At 38.4% G+C, this 17240-nt stretch overlaps 1 protein-coding gene across 2 annotated transcripts in view; it reads right to left on the reverse strand.

Moving 5' to 3' along the window:
* Positions 1 to 228: 228 nt before the first annotated feature.
* The window catches only part of LOC132139897 (protein phosphatase Slingshot homolog 1-like), a 29388-nt gene continuing 12376 nt past the window's right edge, over positions 229 to 17240 (reverse strand). Inside the window, exons 1-14 of one of the 2 annotated variants that reach the window (XM_059548590.1) lie at positions 16343 to 16463; positions 12480 to 12580; positions 9116 to 9180; positions 8598 to 8719; positions 8407 to 8475; positions 8090 to 8155; positions 6506 to 6700; positions 6014 to 6107; positions 5650 to 5778; positions 5517 to 5563; positions 5059 to 5205; positions 4766 to 4966; positions 3838 to 4531; positions 229 to 3754 (exon numbers count right to left, since the gene is read on the reverse strand). In XM_059548590.1, coding sequence (XP_059404573.1) covers positions 2666 to 3754; positions 3838 to 4531; positions 4766 to 4966; positions 5059 to 5205; positions 5517 to 5563; positions 5650 to 5778; positions 6014 to 6107; positions 6506 to 6700; positions 8090 to 8155; positions 8407 to 8475; positions 8598 to 8719; positions 9116 to 9180; positions 12480 to 12580; positions 16343 to 16440 — 3117 coding nt within the window. In that variant the 5' untranslated portion in view covers positions 16441 to 16463 and the 3' untranslated portion in view covers positions 229 to 2665. Of the gene's footprint in view, positions 3755 to 3837; positions 4532 to 4765; positions 4967 to 5058; positions 5206 to 5516; positions 5564 to 5649; positions 5779 to 6013; positions 6108 to 6505; positions 6701 to 8089; positions 8156 to 8406; positions 8476 to 8597; positions 8720 to 9115; positions 9181 to 12479; positions 12581 to 16342; positions 16464 to 17240 lie in introns of those variants that run through there. The other variant, XM_059548589.1, reaches the window with a different exon arrangement.

A 17240-nucleotide genomic window follows, 5' to 3' on the forward strand; every position in this document is an offset into this window, starting at 1 on the left:
CACAGAACACTGCCTCTAGTGCTTCTGGGTAAGGCACTTCATGTTGATGACACAAGACAATGCAGGCAACCAATTACATTTAATCTGTAATCTCTGACTCAGATTTGACTTCAATATGGCATCAGACACAAAATGGCAAAGACTTCAGCGAGAGGAGGAGGGTTTGGGGCACATTTAAGAAGGATGCAAGTAACTGTTCATGACACTAAACAGCTTTCTGGCTTATTTCTCATCTCAGTTTTTATATTCAGGACCCAGAAGGAAGATTAGTGTTGATATACTCATTCAGTCAACCAAAATCATTCAGGCCACCATCTACTAAAGGATAGTGGAACTGATTCAAGTTGACTTATAGATGCAAGTACCATTGAACTCCCAGAAATTCTGTTATATGACCAACATACATAATTAAATACAGTGTATTGCTGTGTATGTGTAGAGGTGGAGACCGTGTGTATACTTTGAGCCTGCTCATGTTTTTAACATTAAAGAGCACACATGTTCTCTGAAAGGGTAGTGTGTTCAAAATAGTTCACAGTAATGGTGTAGCCACTGTGCAAGGCAACACTCACTCGCACACAATCGCAAACTTCACATTTCCATTGATCTAACTCAATCTGGTAGCATAGACACGTGTACAAAATCCATAAAAAAAATATTGGAAAAGTATGCTGTGTAATAAACCTCAAGTACTTCAACTCAAACTTTAATTGGCCAACTGATTGGTAAATAAATGCCTACTGACACTTGGACATAAACAAATGTCATGAAACAGCTGGATTGATGCTTTTATCATATATGCTTTTATGTGTGATCACATAAACTGGTATGGAAAGTGTCAAAGAAACAAACACACAAAGGAAAATCTCACTGTCAAGAACATGTCTGGGACATTTTCCAACCCGAATATCAAATAAAATCTATAAAATCAAAATTAAGAAATAATACTTGTATGTTAAAAATGATTCATTTTTTTCCCCCAATTGATTTTCAACTTGAATAATGTCACTTCTTTTTACTGTATTGTAAAATTATATATTATTGATACATTTCTTAGTTCTAATATCTGTAGTATGGCTTTTATTTTTTACCAATTTAAACACTTTTGTATTATTGTACTACAGTATTTTTATAGCACTGCATTCATCAGGATCTAAAATGAATCATCATTGTGAGTAATGGGAATAAAAAAAAAAATAGAAGTAAAAGAGTTTTTAAAATGGTAATGATAATAAAAATATATCTCCAGTTCCTAAATACAAAATATAATTTCTTTTTTTTCTTTCTTTTGATTCAGGGGCAAAATGTAACCTGGGCATGCTTTTTATGAGACTTTCCTATACAGATACACACGTTCGGAGGTGAACAGCTGTTGAAACCATGCCACATCTTTGACTTGAAAAGTGTTGTCTCATCTTGCTTCAGAGCATTCTTCAGTTCTGCTTCTGTATAGATTTGGTACAAAAAGCCAATCTACCTTGCTGTCAGTTTTCCATAATGAAATCAAAGTAAGTACAAACAGGACAACAAGTTAGAACAGTAGAGCCATAAAATAACAACTAACAAAAATAACAATTAACAGTCGTTCATTACCTGGGTAAATGACTGATTAAGATCCCATTTGGAAACATAAAGCAGCTGCTCTGCTAGAGAAACTACAGTGGAGGAGCTCCCGTTGATTTCAAATCTTTACAAGTACATGTATGTGCTATTAAAGACTGTAACAGTAATAGTAACCCAAACACCCTACTGCTATTTTGACAGCAAAATGGACAGTCACATTCAAAAGAATAGCAACTGCATGTATGAACATTTCAGTGGAAGGAGTACAGCAGCTTGAAGTCGCCTCTGATTTTCTTTATCCTTCAAAATGATTGTCCTAATCAGCCTCATCAAGTATCCGAAAGAAGAATCCCAAACTCTCCTCTTTCCCAATGAGTCTCCACACTCTCTGCGCTGTGTGCAAACACTGAAGTGCTGCCAGTCCCCCTGTTTCGTTATCTGTGTGGCTTATGAACAGTACTGTATTGGTATGAGGTATTAGTTTGAAACCTGTGAGTGAATCATCAGTGCTGTGTGAATGATAAAAAAAAAAGTCGATCAGCACACAAAGAACTTTCCTAATCACTGCAAAGAGGCATTTCATTTTACCATCCAGCCAGGAAACAAGAACCCAGCAGGGTGTGAGATCTGAAAACCCTTTTCAAATGTGTGACCATTGTCCAAAGGAATCTGTGACTCATTCAGGGTCACAGATAATGTGATTTATGGTGCAATAAATGGGTGGGCTGATGGAAACATTACACAATAGTCTATTTTGACGCTTTCAAGTAATGGCCTCTGGGATGGCGAGTGCTTATTTTGCTTCAGAACAGCAGCGAGAAAGAGAAAACCTTGTGAACTGTTCATCAGTCAGTGCAATACACATCCATTTGGGTTCCATGCAATGAAAGCCTGTCCAGAAGATTTTGGATACCTATTCATTGAATATTACGTTTATATTCATAACAGAAAAGCAATTATTTTGTAGAAGACACTCTTCCGCTCACATTCACTCTTCTGTGAATGGCCAATGTTCCCAAGTGGCTGAAATGTTTGTAAAAACATATAAATATTTCAGAGTAACATTGTTGCAGGACTACAGGTGAAGCTGAATCTCCTGCTGTCAGCTCTTGGACTCTTCAGGTCCTGTTCCAACTTGGTTGAAGACCTCCATGTTTGTGGAGGTTGAGGAGGTGGAAGAGGGCCAAGGTCTGGCCCATTCCGGGCTGAGTGAATGCTCGGGCTCTGGGGATAAAGAGAGCATGAGAAGGGTCCCTGCATCAGAGGAGCAAGCCGAGCACAAGTCTTCAGACGAGAAGGTTAGGCTGCCCAGTTTGGCGAGTGAGTTGGAGCGCTTCAGTCGAGAAGGTACAGTAAGTCCTGCAAGTCGCATCCGGGCTTCGATTTCTTGTGTACGTTGACGCACAAGGCCCGGTTTGCCACGGACACTGCGGAGGCTGTCACTGCTGGAGCTGCGGGTGAGCGTAGAGCCATGCGGGGACGAGACTGGCGTCAAACCACCCAAGCCAAGGACCGATAACAAGGCCTCATTCGTCAGTGGCACTGCCACTTCGGTAGTGCAATCTGCCCGTGTTCCAATGGGCCTGATAGGAGGGCCGGTTGAATCACTGGAATTGTTCATTGCATCCTCGGATTTGGTTGAACCAGCTCCCCGTTGCTCATTTGCACGTGCACGCTCCTGAAAGAGACCGGAAAGTTTTTCCAAGCGCTCTTTTCGGCGGCGAACCAGGCCGGAGCGTTGCAACTGTACCAGAGTCTCTTGTTGTTGTGGAGGACAAGATGCCTCTGCCTTCTCCAAACCCTTTATATCTCTTTCGTTTCTTAGTAGAGCAGAGGAACCCTGTGTATCAATCTCTTTCCGTTCAGAATCTCCTTCCCCTTTGGCTTCAAACAGTATCGTCCGGTTATCAGTTTCTTGGTCAAGAGACGTCCTTTCTGGCTTATCAATATGCCCTAAGGGCATTGCATTGGCATCAAGGCACAAATCTGAGGCAAGTTTGCCATTCTTGGCTGTCACGGACAAGTTGGCACAGGGTGGTGTCTGAATTGAGATACTGGGCACACTGCTGAGGAGTAAAGGGGCAAGGCCTTGTCTGTTAGCCTCCAACAAAGGAGTCTGAGTGGGCTTGGAAACAAATGTCGAACCAGGAGAAAGCCTCTGCTTAGCATGCTGCTTCAGATGGGCATTTTCCTGAACAAGAAAAGACAAGGAAAATCAAATGTAACGCAAATAATATGTAATGGTGCTTTGATGGAATCATGTGAGATACTCACAGTGAGATTTTGTTGCGTTCTGAGGTGGTTGTTGTTGTTGGAGTTCTCATTGCACAGATGGTTCGGGCTTGCGAGATCAATCGTGGTTTCATTTGACAACTCCTCACTATCTTGCCATACTTTGTCATTCCCATCTCCTCTCTTTGCTCCCTCTGCTAATGCCTCCATTTCAGCCTGCTCTTTCTGAGCCTCCTCCTCATCCTCTTCTTCCACTGTGCTGAACTCCAACCGCAGACGTAGCTCCTCCAGAGGCTCCGCCCCTCGAGAACAGGTCTGAGCGGCTGTGCCCTCTCCTGAAACACTGAAGTGAGGTAAAGGAAGGCCTTTGCACCCCTCAAAGGTTTCATCATCAAGAAGCGCTTCTTGCTCCACATCTGCAACCTCGATGTAGACACGATCTATATCCACCAGAGGCGATGCATGGATCGGAGTGGAAGGTTCAATGTCGAGGGCTGAGTCTGACAGGCAGTGGAAGTAGTAGTGGTTGTTTTGTGGGTGGCCGGGGTCCAAATCTAAGCTAATGGGAGAGGAGTGGGCCGTAGGCTCACAGCATACAGTGACCCTTGGGTTTGTGGGGTCTGGGGTGACATGATCCACAGTCTCGGAGTTCACACAGCAAGGGGCAGCTGCTTGCTGGCAATCAGGGTAATTGCAATCTGAATCGGGATGCCACAGACGGTTATGACGCTGCTTACTGAAGGGAAAAAGTATAGAAAGGGTTAAAAAAGGATTAAAGGGAAAGTTCACCCAAAAATTTGTGGCCCAAAATTGGACCCGATTAAGTTTCATTGTATGAAAAAAATACATCTTTTTTTCCACAGTAGAAATGTGTACGACTAAATAATAACATCATTTTTGATTTGTGGGTGAACCTTTAACTAGAAATACACATACCAAACTACAATAAAATAGGAAATTTCTCTTGTACCTGGCATCTAGTATGCCCTCATACTCCGCCAGCTGTCTCATGAAGCTAGCATTGGGACGGGTGATACTGCGCTTCTGTTTGACGAAGTTATACGCTTTTTCCAGAGACCAGCCATACTCTTTCATGGCATATGCTATTACCGTAGAGGCCGAGCGGCTTACGCCCATCTTACAGTGAACCAAGCATTTGGACTGATTCTTTCTGCAGAGTACAGAACATAAGGGTGTAAAAAGTCACACTGAAAGAGTCAAGTATGTTGCTTATTTTTAAAGAGATCTAAAATAGAGCCTTACTTTGCTTTGACAATGAAGTTGTAGGTCTCGTTCCAGTGAGCAAGTAAGTCTGTGGCCTCGTCGTCATACACTCGGACATTGTGGTAGCAAAATGTTCCTGGGAAAAAGTTATCTATCTCCCTCGTAACATTTAAGATGTAGCCCACCCTAAAACAGAAATGCATTTAGAGATCCCATAAATTACATCTGGACAACAATAGAAAACCATATGCATGCAAGTTTATTCTTATTCCTTACGTAAGGTACTAAAAATACACCATGTTTCTTGCTGTTAAAAAAACGGCTACTGAAGGATTATCAGGAGAAAATGTTGCCCTTTAAGAAGTGATACAATTCACACTCACCTTAAAATTTCACATTTACCTAACATTAACCCATTTAAAGAAGGAGAATATTTAGGGAAACAACAGCATGGGAAGAAAAAAATTTGTGGATGATGGTAAAGGGGTAAAACTCACCCAGTTTCCTGAAGCTCCTCAATATTTGAAGCATTCCATTCAGAACCCTGAAAGATAAACAATACAAATCACTGACTTTTTAGGTAAATTGGCATCTAGTGCCCCATATCTGACAAAAACTGGCAGCACTAACCAGATAGAGGTGGTCAAAGATGAGCGTAGCTTTGTCCATCTGCCCAAGAATAAGCAGCATCTCATTGTCAATGAACTCTTTGTATTCTTTCAGGTTGCAGTTCATCTGTTGCTCCAGCTCACTACGAATCTAAAGAAAAATACACATCATTATGGACTTAATCTCATCAAATGTTCTGTTTTAAAGCCTGTTCACACCTATTATTGAGATCCATCTCAGACAATCTGATCACAAGAGTTCAGCCGAGACACATTTCAGGGTCCTGGGTCTTCTGTGACCACTTATGATCAGATTTTGAAGAGGAGGGTCTGTGTAAATGTGTGTTGATAACACTTTTTCTGCATTTTCTGCATTTCATGCTGACCTCTTTGGATGTGACATTTTCAAGGTCCTGGCACATCATGATACTCCTGAGTTTAGCTTTGATTAAACATTCTGTTCTCTCTCTCTCTGTTGGCCTGAGGAACAGAAACATAACACAACCTATATCAAGGGTTCAAGAAAGAGCATCATTTAAAGGTGAAGGGAACAATTTTATTTATTTACTTTATTTTTATTATTATTATTCATAAATTCAAAATTACATTTATAAAATAAATGTATTCTGTTTCATTATAGCTCTGCCATTGTTTTCTCCAGATAAAAAAGAATATATATATATATATATATATATATAATATCAAATATTAGATTCAACTGCGACAACATTAAACAAATATATTTGACTTTTGCGCATGGTCTCAGTGCATGGTCACAAAAAAATAAAATAAAAAATCCCTTCCAAAAAAACTAATCAAAATCTGCTGGTGGGTTTAACAAGTGCCAAGGACTCTGGGCTTTCAGGGTTTGCACTCACTTATTAACAAATACTGCAGGAGAGTCGGGTCGCAATGTTTCAAGGTCCTGCATGGCGTTCCACTCGTTGATGCAGCTCTGTTCAGAGCTGATACAGCTTTCATAGTACCCCATCCATGTGAGCGCCATGCCTCCGGGGAAATAGTTGTACCTTCGTGACACCTCACATGCCTTGTGTAAAATCTGCAGTGCTGACCTAAAGGAAAAGCAGGTTAAAGGTGAGCAGGAAGGAGACAACTGTACCGATTGTCTCAGTAATGAGTTTAAATGATCATGATGTGATCTTAAAATAGATCAAACTGTATCTCAATCTGAGTGAAGTAAACTGACATTGGTCAGTCACATTATCACTTTAAACATGGTTTATATGAAATACCGTATGGTGATGTGATATTCACTCTACCATTTTATAGCCACAGTACTTTTTTGAAAGAGTCCCCAGATGGCAGTACTGAGCTTTATTATATTTAAGGATGTCAAATTCCCAAAGCACCTGTGACAATCTGAAAAACAGTACACTTACATCATCTTCAACCCCCTGAGAAACTGTTTTTTTTTTCTTACTGAGTAACAAACAAATTCACCCAGCCAAGTACACAAAGGCTCTTGTTGGAAAAAAAATATTTAAAGGGATACCTCGCCCCAAAATGAACATTTCATTAAATCACTTACCCAATGTCGTTCTAAACACGTAAAATTTTTGTTTGTTTTTTGGTTACACAATTTAAGATTTTTTGGATGAAAACCAGGAGGCTTGTGACTGTCCTATTGACTGCCAAGTAAATTACACTGTCAAGGTTAATAAAAGTATGAAAGACATCGTCAGAATAGTCCATCTGCCATCAGTGGTTCAAACACGTTATGAAGTGACGAGAATATTTTTAGTACGCAAAAAATAAATAACGAATTTATTCAATAAATCGTCTCCTCTGTCTCTCTCCACATTTCTATGTCAGCCGCGCTGCAAGGATGCGCTATTTCCATTCAAATCAACGTGTAAATAAACACAGAAAACGAATCGCGGATGACACAGAAGTGCGTACGTAGTTTCTGTTCAGCGGATGTTCTCCAAAATGGTGCTACATGGAGGAGACAAATTGTTGAATAAAGTCATTATTTTTGTTTTATCCGCATACAAAAAGCATTCTTGTCACTTCATGACATTACGGTTGAACCACTGATGGCAGATGGACTATTCTGACGATGTCTTTCATACTTTTCCTGACCTTCACAGTGTAATTTACAAGGCAGTCAACGGGACAGTCACAAGCTTCCAGTTTTCATTAATTACAAAATTTTCATTAACCATTTAACTTGTCACTTGATTGGGAAAAAATGACTATAGAATTTATCATAACATGAAATACTCTTAAAATAGCAATTTAGAAGCTTTAGGTTACTCACTTAAATTATCACTTCAATCATTTAAAAACCGATTTTACAAATAAAACTACAAAAAGGTGACCCAAGAATATCCAATATAGAACATGAAAACAAGTAATTCTATATATTAGCATTTCCAATACAAACTGAAATGTGAGTTTAAATTGCTGTAGTTCATTATTTATAGATGCTATTTTCTCACCACATGGCCTGGACTGAAACTGGCTTGAAGATGTGTGTGTTCCCGGCAGTAGTCACACTGAAGCCCCTGGAGACATGGGAAGAGAGGTTAAATACGACCATCATACTTCATTACAATAGAACTACCTCTAAATAAAAAATAAAAAAATAAATACTTTAATATTATATTGTATAATATTGTCATTGTCTTTATTTTCTCTTGACAAATGAATTTTAGCATGGTTTATAATCCACGTTATCTACATCAGTGCATCAAAATTTAAAGTGTCATCAGAGCATCAGCATTTCCTCTCCATTCCCAGAGGGGGCAGTACTCACCCATCACCATCTAAATGAATCTTGGTGTCACTCCACAGTGGCAGCACCATCCCAATAGAGCAGTTCTTACTGTAAATGAAAGAAAAACTCCCTTATTTTACTTAATGTAATGACCCTGCAGGAGGTAAAAAAAAAAAAAAAAACCTTACACTTGTCTGTTTAATGACAACTGTATTTGATTGGTAAGTCACCTGTCTTTGTTGCTGAAGTCCATGCCCAGCAAGATGTTTTCCTCCGTGTCTTGACGGCCATTTGTGTAGACTACCACCATGTACCGCAAACGGTCTGACCACACGCTCTCTAATCGCACCGCCTGCGGATTACAGTTGATTTTACATTTTTTATTACCGATGATGCCACCAGTGCTCTCAAATCATATGTTTTTGTCACAACAGGTCATAGATTGCTTAAATTCTTTTGTTGTGTAGGGATTGGAATTTCATGAGGATTAGTGAATAGTGACAGAATGTTCTTTTTGACGATAAATGCAACAACATATGCAGTAATCGACACATCATTGGTGATTGACACTAGTATTAATATAGATTTCATCATGGAACCTTCTGAAATAGCACGTATGGCATTTTAACATACCTTAATAGAAAAGAAAACATCCTTCAGGCAACACTTTGACAATAAAACCCATTCAGCCTGATTGCATATAACTTACTGCCAAAATGTTAGTCATTGACAATGTGTTTTCTCTCACCAATTTGATGCGGTCTTCAGAGCGAAGAATGTTGATCATCACCTGCAGATGCTGAGGTAAGTCACCTGTTGAGTGAAACCATCATTACAATCCAAACAAAACCATGACGACTACTGTGTTCACATTGACACCAGCAATAATAAACCCTTAACAAAAATTTACCGAAGAAAAACAACCATTAAAGTAAACAAGATAGCTAATGGTGATGTCATATGGATGAATATAAAAGTCAAGGTTTATAGGAGAAGCTGAGCCAAGAAGAATGCCTGATGAGTGATTCAAATCAGTCCTGAAATGTTGGGTGGGATGACAACAGTATGCCCTTAATTAACATTTTTATAGCACTGCTGATTTTACGATATTCCAGAGAACAAAGTGTACAAATACACAGAGGTGATGTGGAAAGATATGAAAAAGGAGTTGTTTCTTATGTTTACATATCTCAGATAATCCTATTTGATTAAATATTAAAGCTTGACATGAATAGGCGACTTTCGGCTGCATTGTGATCAAGTGTGTGCAAATAATTTTTACCCTTTGTGCAAAAGATGTCAATAATTATAAATCTGACAGTCATCTTAATCTAGCCCCTCCCCTTTTGTTGCAAATCAATAAGTTAAACCAAGTCTTGGATACACAAAATCTGTTTCATTTCATTCTCCTACTTAACATAGACAGACTAACTCCTCTGACTGTGCTTCATTCCTACACAAACAAAGCTCCTCCTACTCTTGTAAGTTTTGGCAGAATCCATGAAGCTATCATGTCACTGGTGTAGGACGTGTGGGAGGCCAATCAAAGTGTACAAGCAGGTTAAGAACAAAGCCAAAAATGTGAAAACCATATAAACTCAAAGCTTATGAGCCAAAGCCTGTCATGTACACTCAACAAAACAGATGACATAGTCTGTGGTTTATTGGCTGCTTTGCATTCGGGACATAAAAGAAAAAAACAGGGTATGTTTTCTCCTCCAACAAAACAAGCCCCTTTGTCTTCTCGGTCTCAATGCAAAGCATTTACATAACTTTTCATGCTTATCTGATAAAAACGGATCTGTAAGAGAACAGCTAAGGCAGTGCAGGATCTCAGAGCACAGCTTTGATCAGAGCTACATATCATTATAGTTCCCAATTCACTGTAAGTGCCTGGAAAAGAGTGACCAGTACACCATTTACACACACACAAAAAAAACTTTTTTTGCTTTACTGAAAAAGCATTCAAGTTTGGAACAACATGATGAGTAAATTAGTACAGAATTTGCATTTCTGGATGAGTTATTAGTTTAATGATTATTCTAAACGACTGGGCACAGTTTGACACAGTTTTCTCCACCAGTTATGATTTTGGCAGCGATTCGTCATATAATTTCAGGAGTTTTGTCATGATGTCCCAGTGACTGTTACTGAAATAGGATGCGGTTAAATCCAAAGTATTCTAGACCTTAGTCTTAAACAAATCTTCTCACAACAATAATTTAAATATAAGTTCAAACAAACACAATTTTATCTCTTTTGAAAATTGCACTCACTTAAACAAATAATTTTAAACATTTAAACCAAATCAGCATTTTAAAATAATCTCTGAAGGATCATGTGACCTGGACACAGAAAATTCAGGTTTGCCATCATAGAAAAAAATTTACATTTTAAAATAGGCTATATTAATTTAGAAAAGAATTATTTTAAATTGTACTTTAGTAACATTTATAACACAATATTACTTCTTTTTTTTTTTACTGTACCTTACCTTGATGAGTTTAAAAGACTTCGTACTAAAAAATAAAATGCTTGTGCCGACCCCGATCTTCTGAAAGGTAGTGTTGATAAGTACATTGAACGCATCTCAAAAGATTAAGAAAAATGCAATTCCTCATATGACATTAATTGCCTTTTAATTGAACTTTTCCTTTCCTTTATCTCAATACTCAAAAAGAGAAGCAGTACAGGTACGAATCCATCGCAAATAATTATGGTGTATCTTGCTTTAGGAAGTTTGACAGTGTTTAATAAATCACCACTGATACTATTTTTGACTTGTCTGGCTGCCGGCACCATGGGAATGCAAATAGAGGTGACTGATGACGTAAAAAACAACAACAACAACAACGACACCACTAACACTAATAGGATCAAAAATAAGATAGAAATCTATGTCATCCACATCTAAAAGCAAGGACATTTAAAGATGTCAGCATGGAGAGTAGATATTTTAGAGCTTAATTTACATTCAAAATGAGCACCAAGGTTTGTAGCAAGAAATGAAAGAAGGCCTTATTGAAGAAAAAAGCTGAGCTGTTCTCCCTGTCAGAGAACATTTTGTACCTAGACTGTTACAGAGGAAGAGAAACCCTACACGGTCTAGTCTAACACAGACATTCGCAGTGAAAACCGCTGACTTCTCCGCCTTTTAGTGCTGTGATGCAATTGTACTTTTTTCAAATCATCTAATTCTTGTAATCTAATTCCAGATCTTCTAGTTTGTCTGCATAAGTCACTTCTAGGAAGTCTTTGTCTTGTTCCTCTTGTGACTGATGGGCAGTTGAGTTATTATTCGAACAATGTACAAAAAAGGTTATGACTCAAGCGAAGCTTGGGGTAAGACTGGATGTAAACACAAAACCTGCAACAGCTCACTTGTGATTAGCACTAGTGACGCATTCAAACCAGTCGAATCGAAACTTCACGTCCCAACAAGAAGTCAGGTGACAGTATAATATTAGCCAACTGACAAAACAGATGCTTGATAATATCAGGGGTTATTACACATAATAAAGTGTAACCATAAAAACATTATATTTACATAACAAAAAAAAAACAGTAAGGGCAAAAAGAGTATTTTCTGAACAAACAGGAAAACTTAACTCTGTATTAACATAGCTGCATCATAAACCTCATAAAACCACCAGAAAGCACATAAAACAGAGAGATATTCCATGTCCCCGGTCTATAAGAAGTGATGTTCTCACAGTGCCAATGTGCTGAGCTAAATTGCTAATCTGGGTAATCCACACACACACACACACACACACACACACGTCTGGGACACGCTTAGCCAGCACAGAGTCTGTCCATCAGCCGGACAGCATCTGCTGCAGAAATTTCTGAATTTCTCGCTCATGACAGACACAGCATGCAGTAAAGTAATTCTTAAAAAATTACTATAGTAACCATAATTTTCACTAAAACACCATAACCACAACAGTTCTTGTCATTAATCTAAAACTACAGTACAGTAAATAATGGATCGAGGTCCACTTAAAATTCAAGTATACTTGCTGAAGTTTCAGCAACGGGGGAAACACACAAATGTGTGATGTGAGGAGATGAATTTCCTAGAAACCCCTCAAGTGTAAGCATGGACTCACCTGCATGTTTGTGGTGAGGATGACCTCTCTGACCCTGCGGACAACTGCCCTGCTGCAAAAACAGAGCAGCCCCCTTGACCATCAAGAAGCTCTCGCTTAGACTGTAAAAGACAGAGCGAAAGAAAGGGTAGTGAGGTGATAGGGTAGAATGATAGTATAGGGTTTCTGATAAATATACAGTATATGAATATGTGTCCGTTTTATATCTTTAAATCTCTGGGGTTGAAATTTGCAAGTCATACAGCCCATCTCACCATCATTCACCTGTATACTCGTGACAGGTGCTTTAGGTGTGTGGTTTCAGGTGTGGCAGTAATTAGCCTCACATGCAGTTAAACGCACTTATAGAAATGTGAACCACCTGAGGCTCACTATTATTTTAATGCACTGTGGCACAATTAAATCTCAATGGAAACTCAGTGCTGGGAAAAGACAGGAGTATAGCTGGTAAGGTGAGAAATGCTCTCAATATCTTGCAGAAATGAAACACTCTTGTTTATTATCAGACTGTCATAACAGGGATGGGATGGTTCACATTAATTAGACTGAACACAGTGGAGTAGTACATGACTTTAGCTGACAGTTCAATGAACTTGTGTGTGTTTTTATTTTTTATGTTTTTTTATGCATTTAATTTTATTTATGATGAAGTCAATAATATACTGTATAATATTTTTTCACATACACATTTCATATAAATACTGTATGCAAGTAATGCCTGTATCCATAACAGTAGAGAACATGGCTAAAAATTTAGACTTTTTATTGCACTTTACCCCAAATTTTTGTCATAACTGAGTATTAATGGTCATAACATCAGTGACTGACAAGTACAAAACATCCTGCAAAGCCCACATGCATGTCACATATATGTCAATGACATGACAACTAGCTGCTGACTGTGGCTCCATTCATGCAGCACACATCAAGTCAACATGCTCTCTAAATCACTCTCACTCTCCTGAATATTTAAAGCAGTCACATCAGTTAAACAATGAAGTTGTCACTCTTTTATTAGAGAACTGTTTTTCAACAGAACTGTGATTAGGACCGTTCTGCTTGTGTGAATACAGCCTAATTATGCGATATGTTTAACGCTGGCCAGGCAGACTGACAGATAGCATGCAAGCATACAATCAAGAAGATCATGGGTAGGCTATTTAGGAGTGGCTACTCAAAACCGTCATGGTCTAGGCAGACAAAATAGTTTGGGGTAACATTGTATTCTAGGCCTACAGTGGCTGTGTCCCTTTGCTGACTCAGCCCTCTCATTTTCCTGACTGGACAACCATCACATGATAAGCAACCGGCAACAAAACTCACATTGTATCCTGACCCCCCACCTCACCCTTCTCTTTATTTCTCTCCTACTTCCTCCTCCTCCCTTTCTCTTATTCCCCTTTTCAACTTTCTCACCCTCCCTCCAAAGGCCTCAAGGGTGTCTGCAGATCACAGAGGCTTTTGTTTCCATCCTCCTCTCTTTTGTTTCTGCTGCATTCTCTCTCTCTGTCCGCCCCTCTGAGTGAGTTATGTGAAGGTTGGAAGTAGGAAGTAGAAGGTTGGATCCACTGTTGGACTGATGGATTGAGTCATGACTGAGAGACAGACAGCTGAAAATTACGATACACAAGCCCTGAGCTGAATACATTCATCTCCAGGAGTGTAATTATGATGTGAGTATTTGGTTTTTGAGAAGAAACCGCTCTAAAATTTCTCTGTCCACATTTCACTTGTATGATTAGAGTCAGACACAGATGGATACATGGTACCTAAGATGAACAGCCGTTTGGTAGGAAATCTGGATTGAAAAATGAACCACAACTATAAAGTTGTCAACTTTCTTTCCTGACGAATATAAAGGTTTTGTGTGAAAAATTACAAATTTGTCAAAGTATAAAGTAAAAACCTATAAATGTTACTTCAGCATGTATGGAGAATTTTTTTTACATGGTTTAACATTGCATGATATGTAATTTCACTGTAAAATAATGTCAAATGTGTGGATTTTAGAAGTAAAAACAAGTCCTTGCATGATACAAAAGATAATATTATTTCATTTAAATAATTTTGTTTTTTCAGTAACGTACATTTAGGTTTTTTTTATGTATAGCTTACTTCAACACTTGGACCAAATATCCTGTTTAAATCAAGAAAAAAAAATCAATTAAAAGAAGACAAAAGAATGTATTCCACTATTTCTAGCAATTTTCATTTAAATTAAATTAAGTTCATGCATTTAGCAGACGTTTTTATCCAAAGTTACTTACAGAGCATTCAGGCTATCAATTTTTACCTATCATGAGTTCCCGGGGAATCGAACCCCCAACCTTGCGCTTGCTTGCTTGCTAACGCAATGCTCTACCACTTGAGCTACAGGAACACTTATTTATATGCAATAAAGTCAATAAACAGCATCATATAAAAGATACTGGAATTTATTTTAACTTTAAACTTTTAAGTTTTAATGCTCACATACTCATGAGTCACAAGACAACAACGATATGCAAATTAACATATGCAAACTGCAAACTGATAGACCAATAATGACAATGGCCAGATACAAATGCATTAAAACAGTTGTGATTCTCATTCTGTTGCTTAATATTATATTGGCAGCAAATCATCAAAAATATCTCCCAAATGCATTTACACACATATTTTCTCAACAACCCCTCCACAAATGCATAAGCCAAAAATACTTTCCATATCACAGCAGAGTACAGTATCAGACACAAAAACACATGCAGGCCTAACAAGCCCACATTAGTGTTAGTGTATTCATGTGAAGGTCATGACTCATTTGGCACTGCATCATCTCAGTCTGACATATTTGTAAAAGGAATTAAGTGGTACATTGACTCTTACAGTATATAATGCACTAAGTTTGTGCAAATACAAACTGCTAAATCAGACAACTGCATGCCTTTCATTCAGATACAACATCAACATAACTACCTCTCAGGTAACCCTGGCAATCGCTCTTACGTAAGAGCAACAAAACTGTTCAGTTGCAGTAAGACAAGATTTTACAGGTCAATGCCAATCTATATGTGACCAATATAAAGAACAAACATACATGTAGGATCAAAACAGAGGCCTCAGACAAATATGAAGTATGAATGAATGCTGCCAGCTGCTCTAACTGGGTCACACATCACCTGTAGTCCAGTTTGATGTTTCTATTACTGTACTACAGTTAAGAAACTGTCCAGAAGATACAGCAGGGTCCACACATATGAGACCACTAATAAAAAATAAAAAAAGTTATTGTATTTATTATTACTAATTACAATACCATTCAAAAGCTTGGTGACAGTAAGTTGATGTTTTTTCCTTTTGCAATTTTTTTATTTATTTTTTAAAGAGTTTTGGCTGCTGAAATTATAGCCTCGTCATCACAGTTGTAAATTATACTGTAAAATATATTAAAATAGAAAACAGTTATTTTACATTTTAAAAAAATTCACAATATTATTGCTTTTACTGTATATTGGATCAAATAAATTTAATGTTGATGAGCATAAGAAACTTCTTCTTATAAACCACTCCGAAACTGTATATTATTACCATAAAGATTTGGTTGAAAAGTTAAACTGGAAATTAACAACTTTCAGATGATTAATTAACATTTTATTATGAATTCTTTTTTTTTTTTTACAGCAGAACTTAAGCTCAAACACATCAAAATCCTAAAACATTGTTAATTTCCAGTTTAAAAAAATCTGAATCTGTTTCCAGACTTCTGGATCTTTCTGTACAAGCAATGCATCACAATCAATCAAAGCCTTATACAGACGGCACTGCAATTTGCATCATCGCCAATTTCACTTAAGTCTACTGCACCACTTCATTGATGCACTCACATGTGGTAGATCTGCCTCTGTGTGATGAATGCATTATCCACAAAGTATGGTAGCATCTTCAGCAGAACTTCCTGACAGGAGTCCACGACCAGATGCATCCTGCTGCTGGCTGTAGGGAAAATCTCCCTCGCCGTTGTCCGCAGCAGCACACTTCGGTCAGATCTCCAGTTGCTTACGACAGAGCATGCAGAGGAGAGAAGGAGCACGTCTGCAGCCCCTACCTCGATCTGACGCGGTCTGAGAGTGTGTGAGCAAGTTCCTACTGACACACTCCCTCCTTCTCTCTCTGTGTGTGTGTGTCAGTAAAAAGAGAGAGGAGGAAAAACCTGTTCCCTTCTCTTTGCAGTTACACAGAAAGTGATGAAGCACTGTGTGTGTGCGCGCATGAGATCTCTCCACTGAAATTAGAGCACTCCAAACAGCTCTGACACTGCTATAAGCCCAGCAGACCACAGAGAACCTGATGTCTCTTGGAGAAATAAAACGGCTAAATTCCAGCAAATCTGACAGAAATGATGAAGGGAAATGGAGGAAGAAAGCAGAACAGATCCCAGTAGAAAATATAAATGATTGTTCTCGTTCCTGAAGACAAGTTTTTCATTCATAAAAAATAAAATAAATAAAGGCAACTAACAGCTGAAACAAATGTGTTGACCTTCTTAGAAAGGACTCCTCAATGTTCACCACACTCTAAAATGATCTGTCCCAAAATCCTCTAGGTGCCATCCTTACATGGGCTAAGTATGAGCAACATCGTCTGCTGCTGTCGGACAAAGCAGGGAAGACTCTTTAAAATCTCATTAGGAGCAGAGACGGGGGATGAGTGTCCTAAGTAGACTGCAGTAAGTGCAGGGACTGGCTGACTGTCTGTACTCCACTATCTGTCAGTCAACACTGC

The sequence above is a fragment of the Carassius carassius genome, chromosome 4 (genome assembly GCF_963082965.1).
Source record: "Carassius carassius chromosome 4, fCarCar2.1, whole genome shotgun sequence".
In the NCBI taxonomy this organism is placed as follows: domain Eukaryota; kingdom Metazoa; phylum Chordata; class Actinopteri; order Cypriniformes; family Cyprinidae; genus Carassius; species Carassius carassius.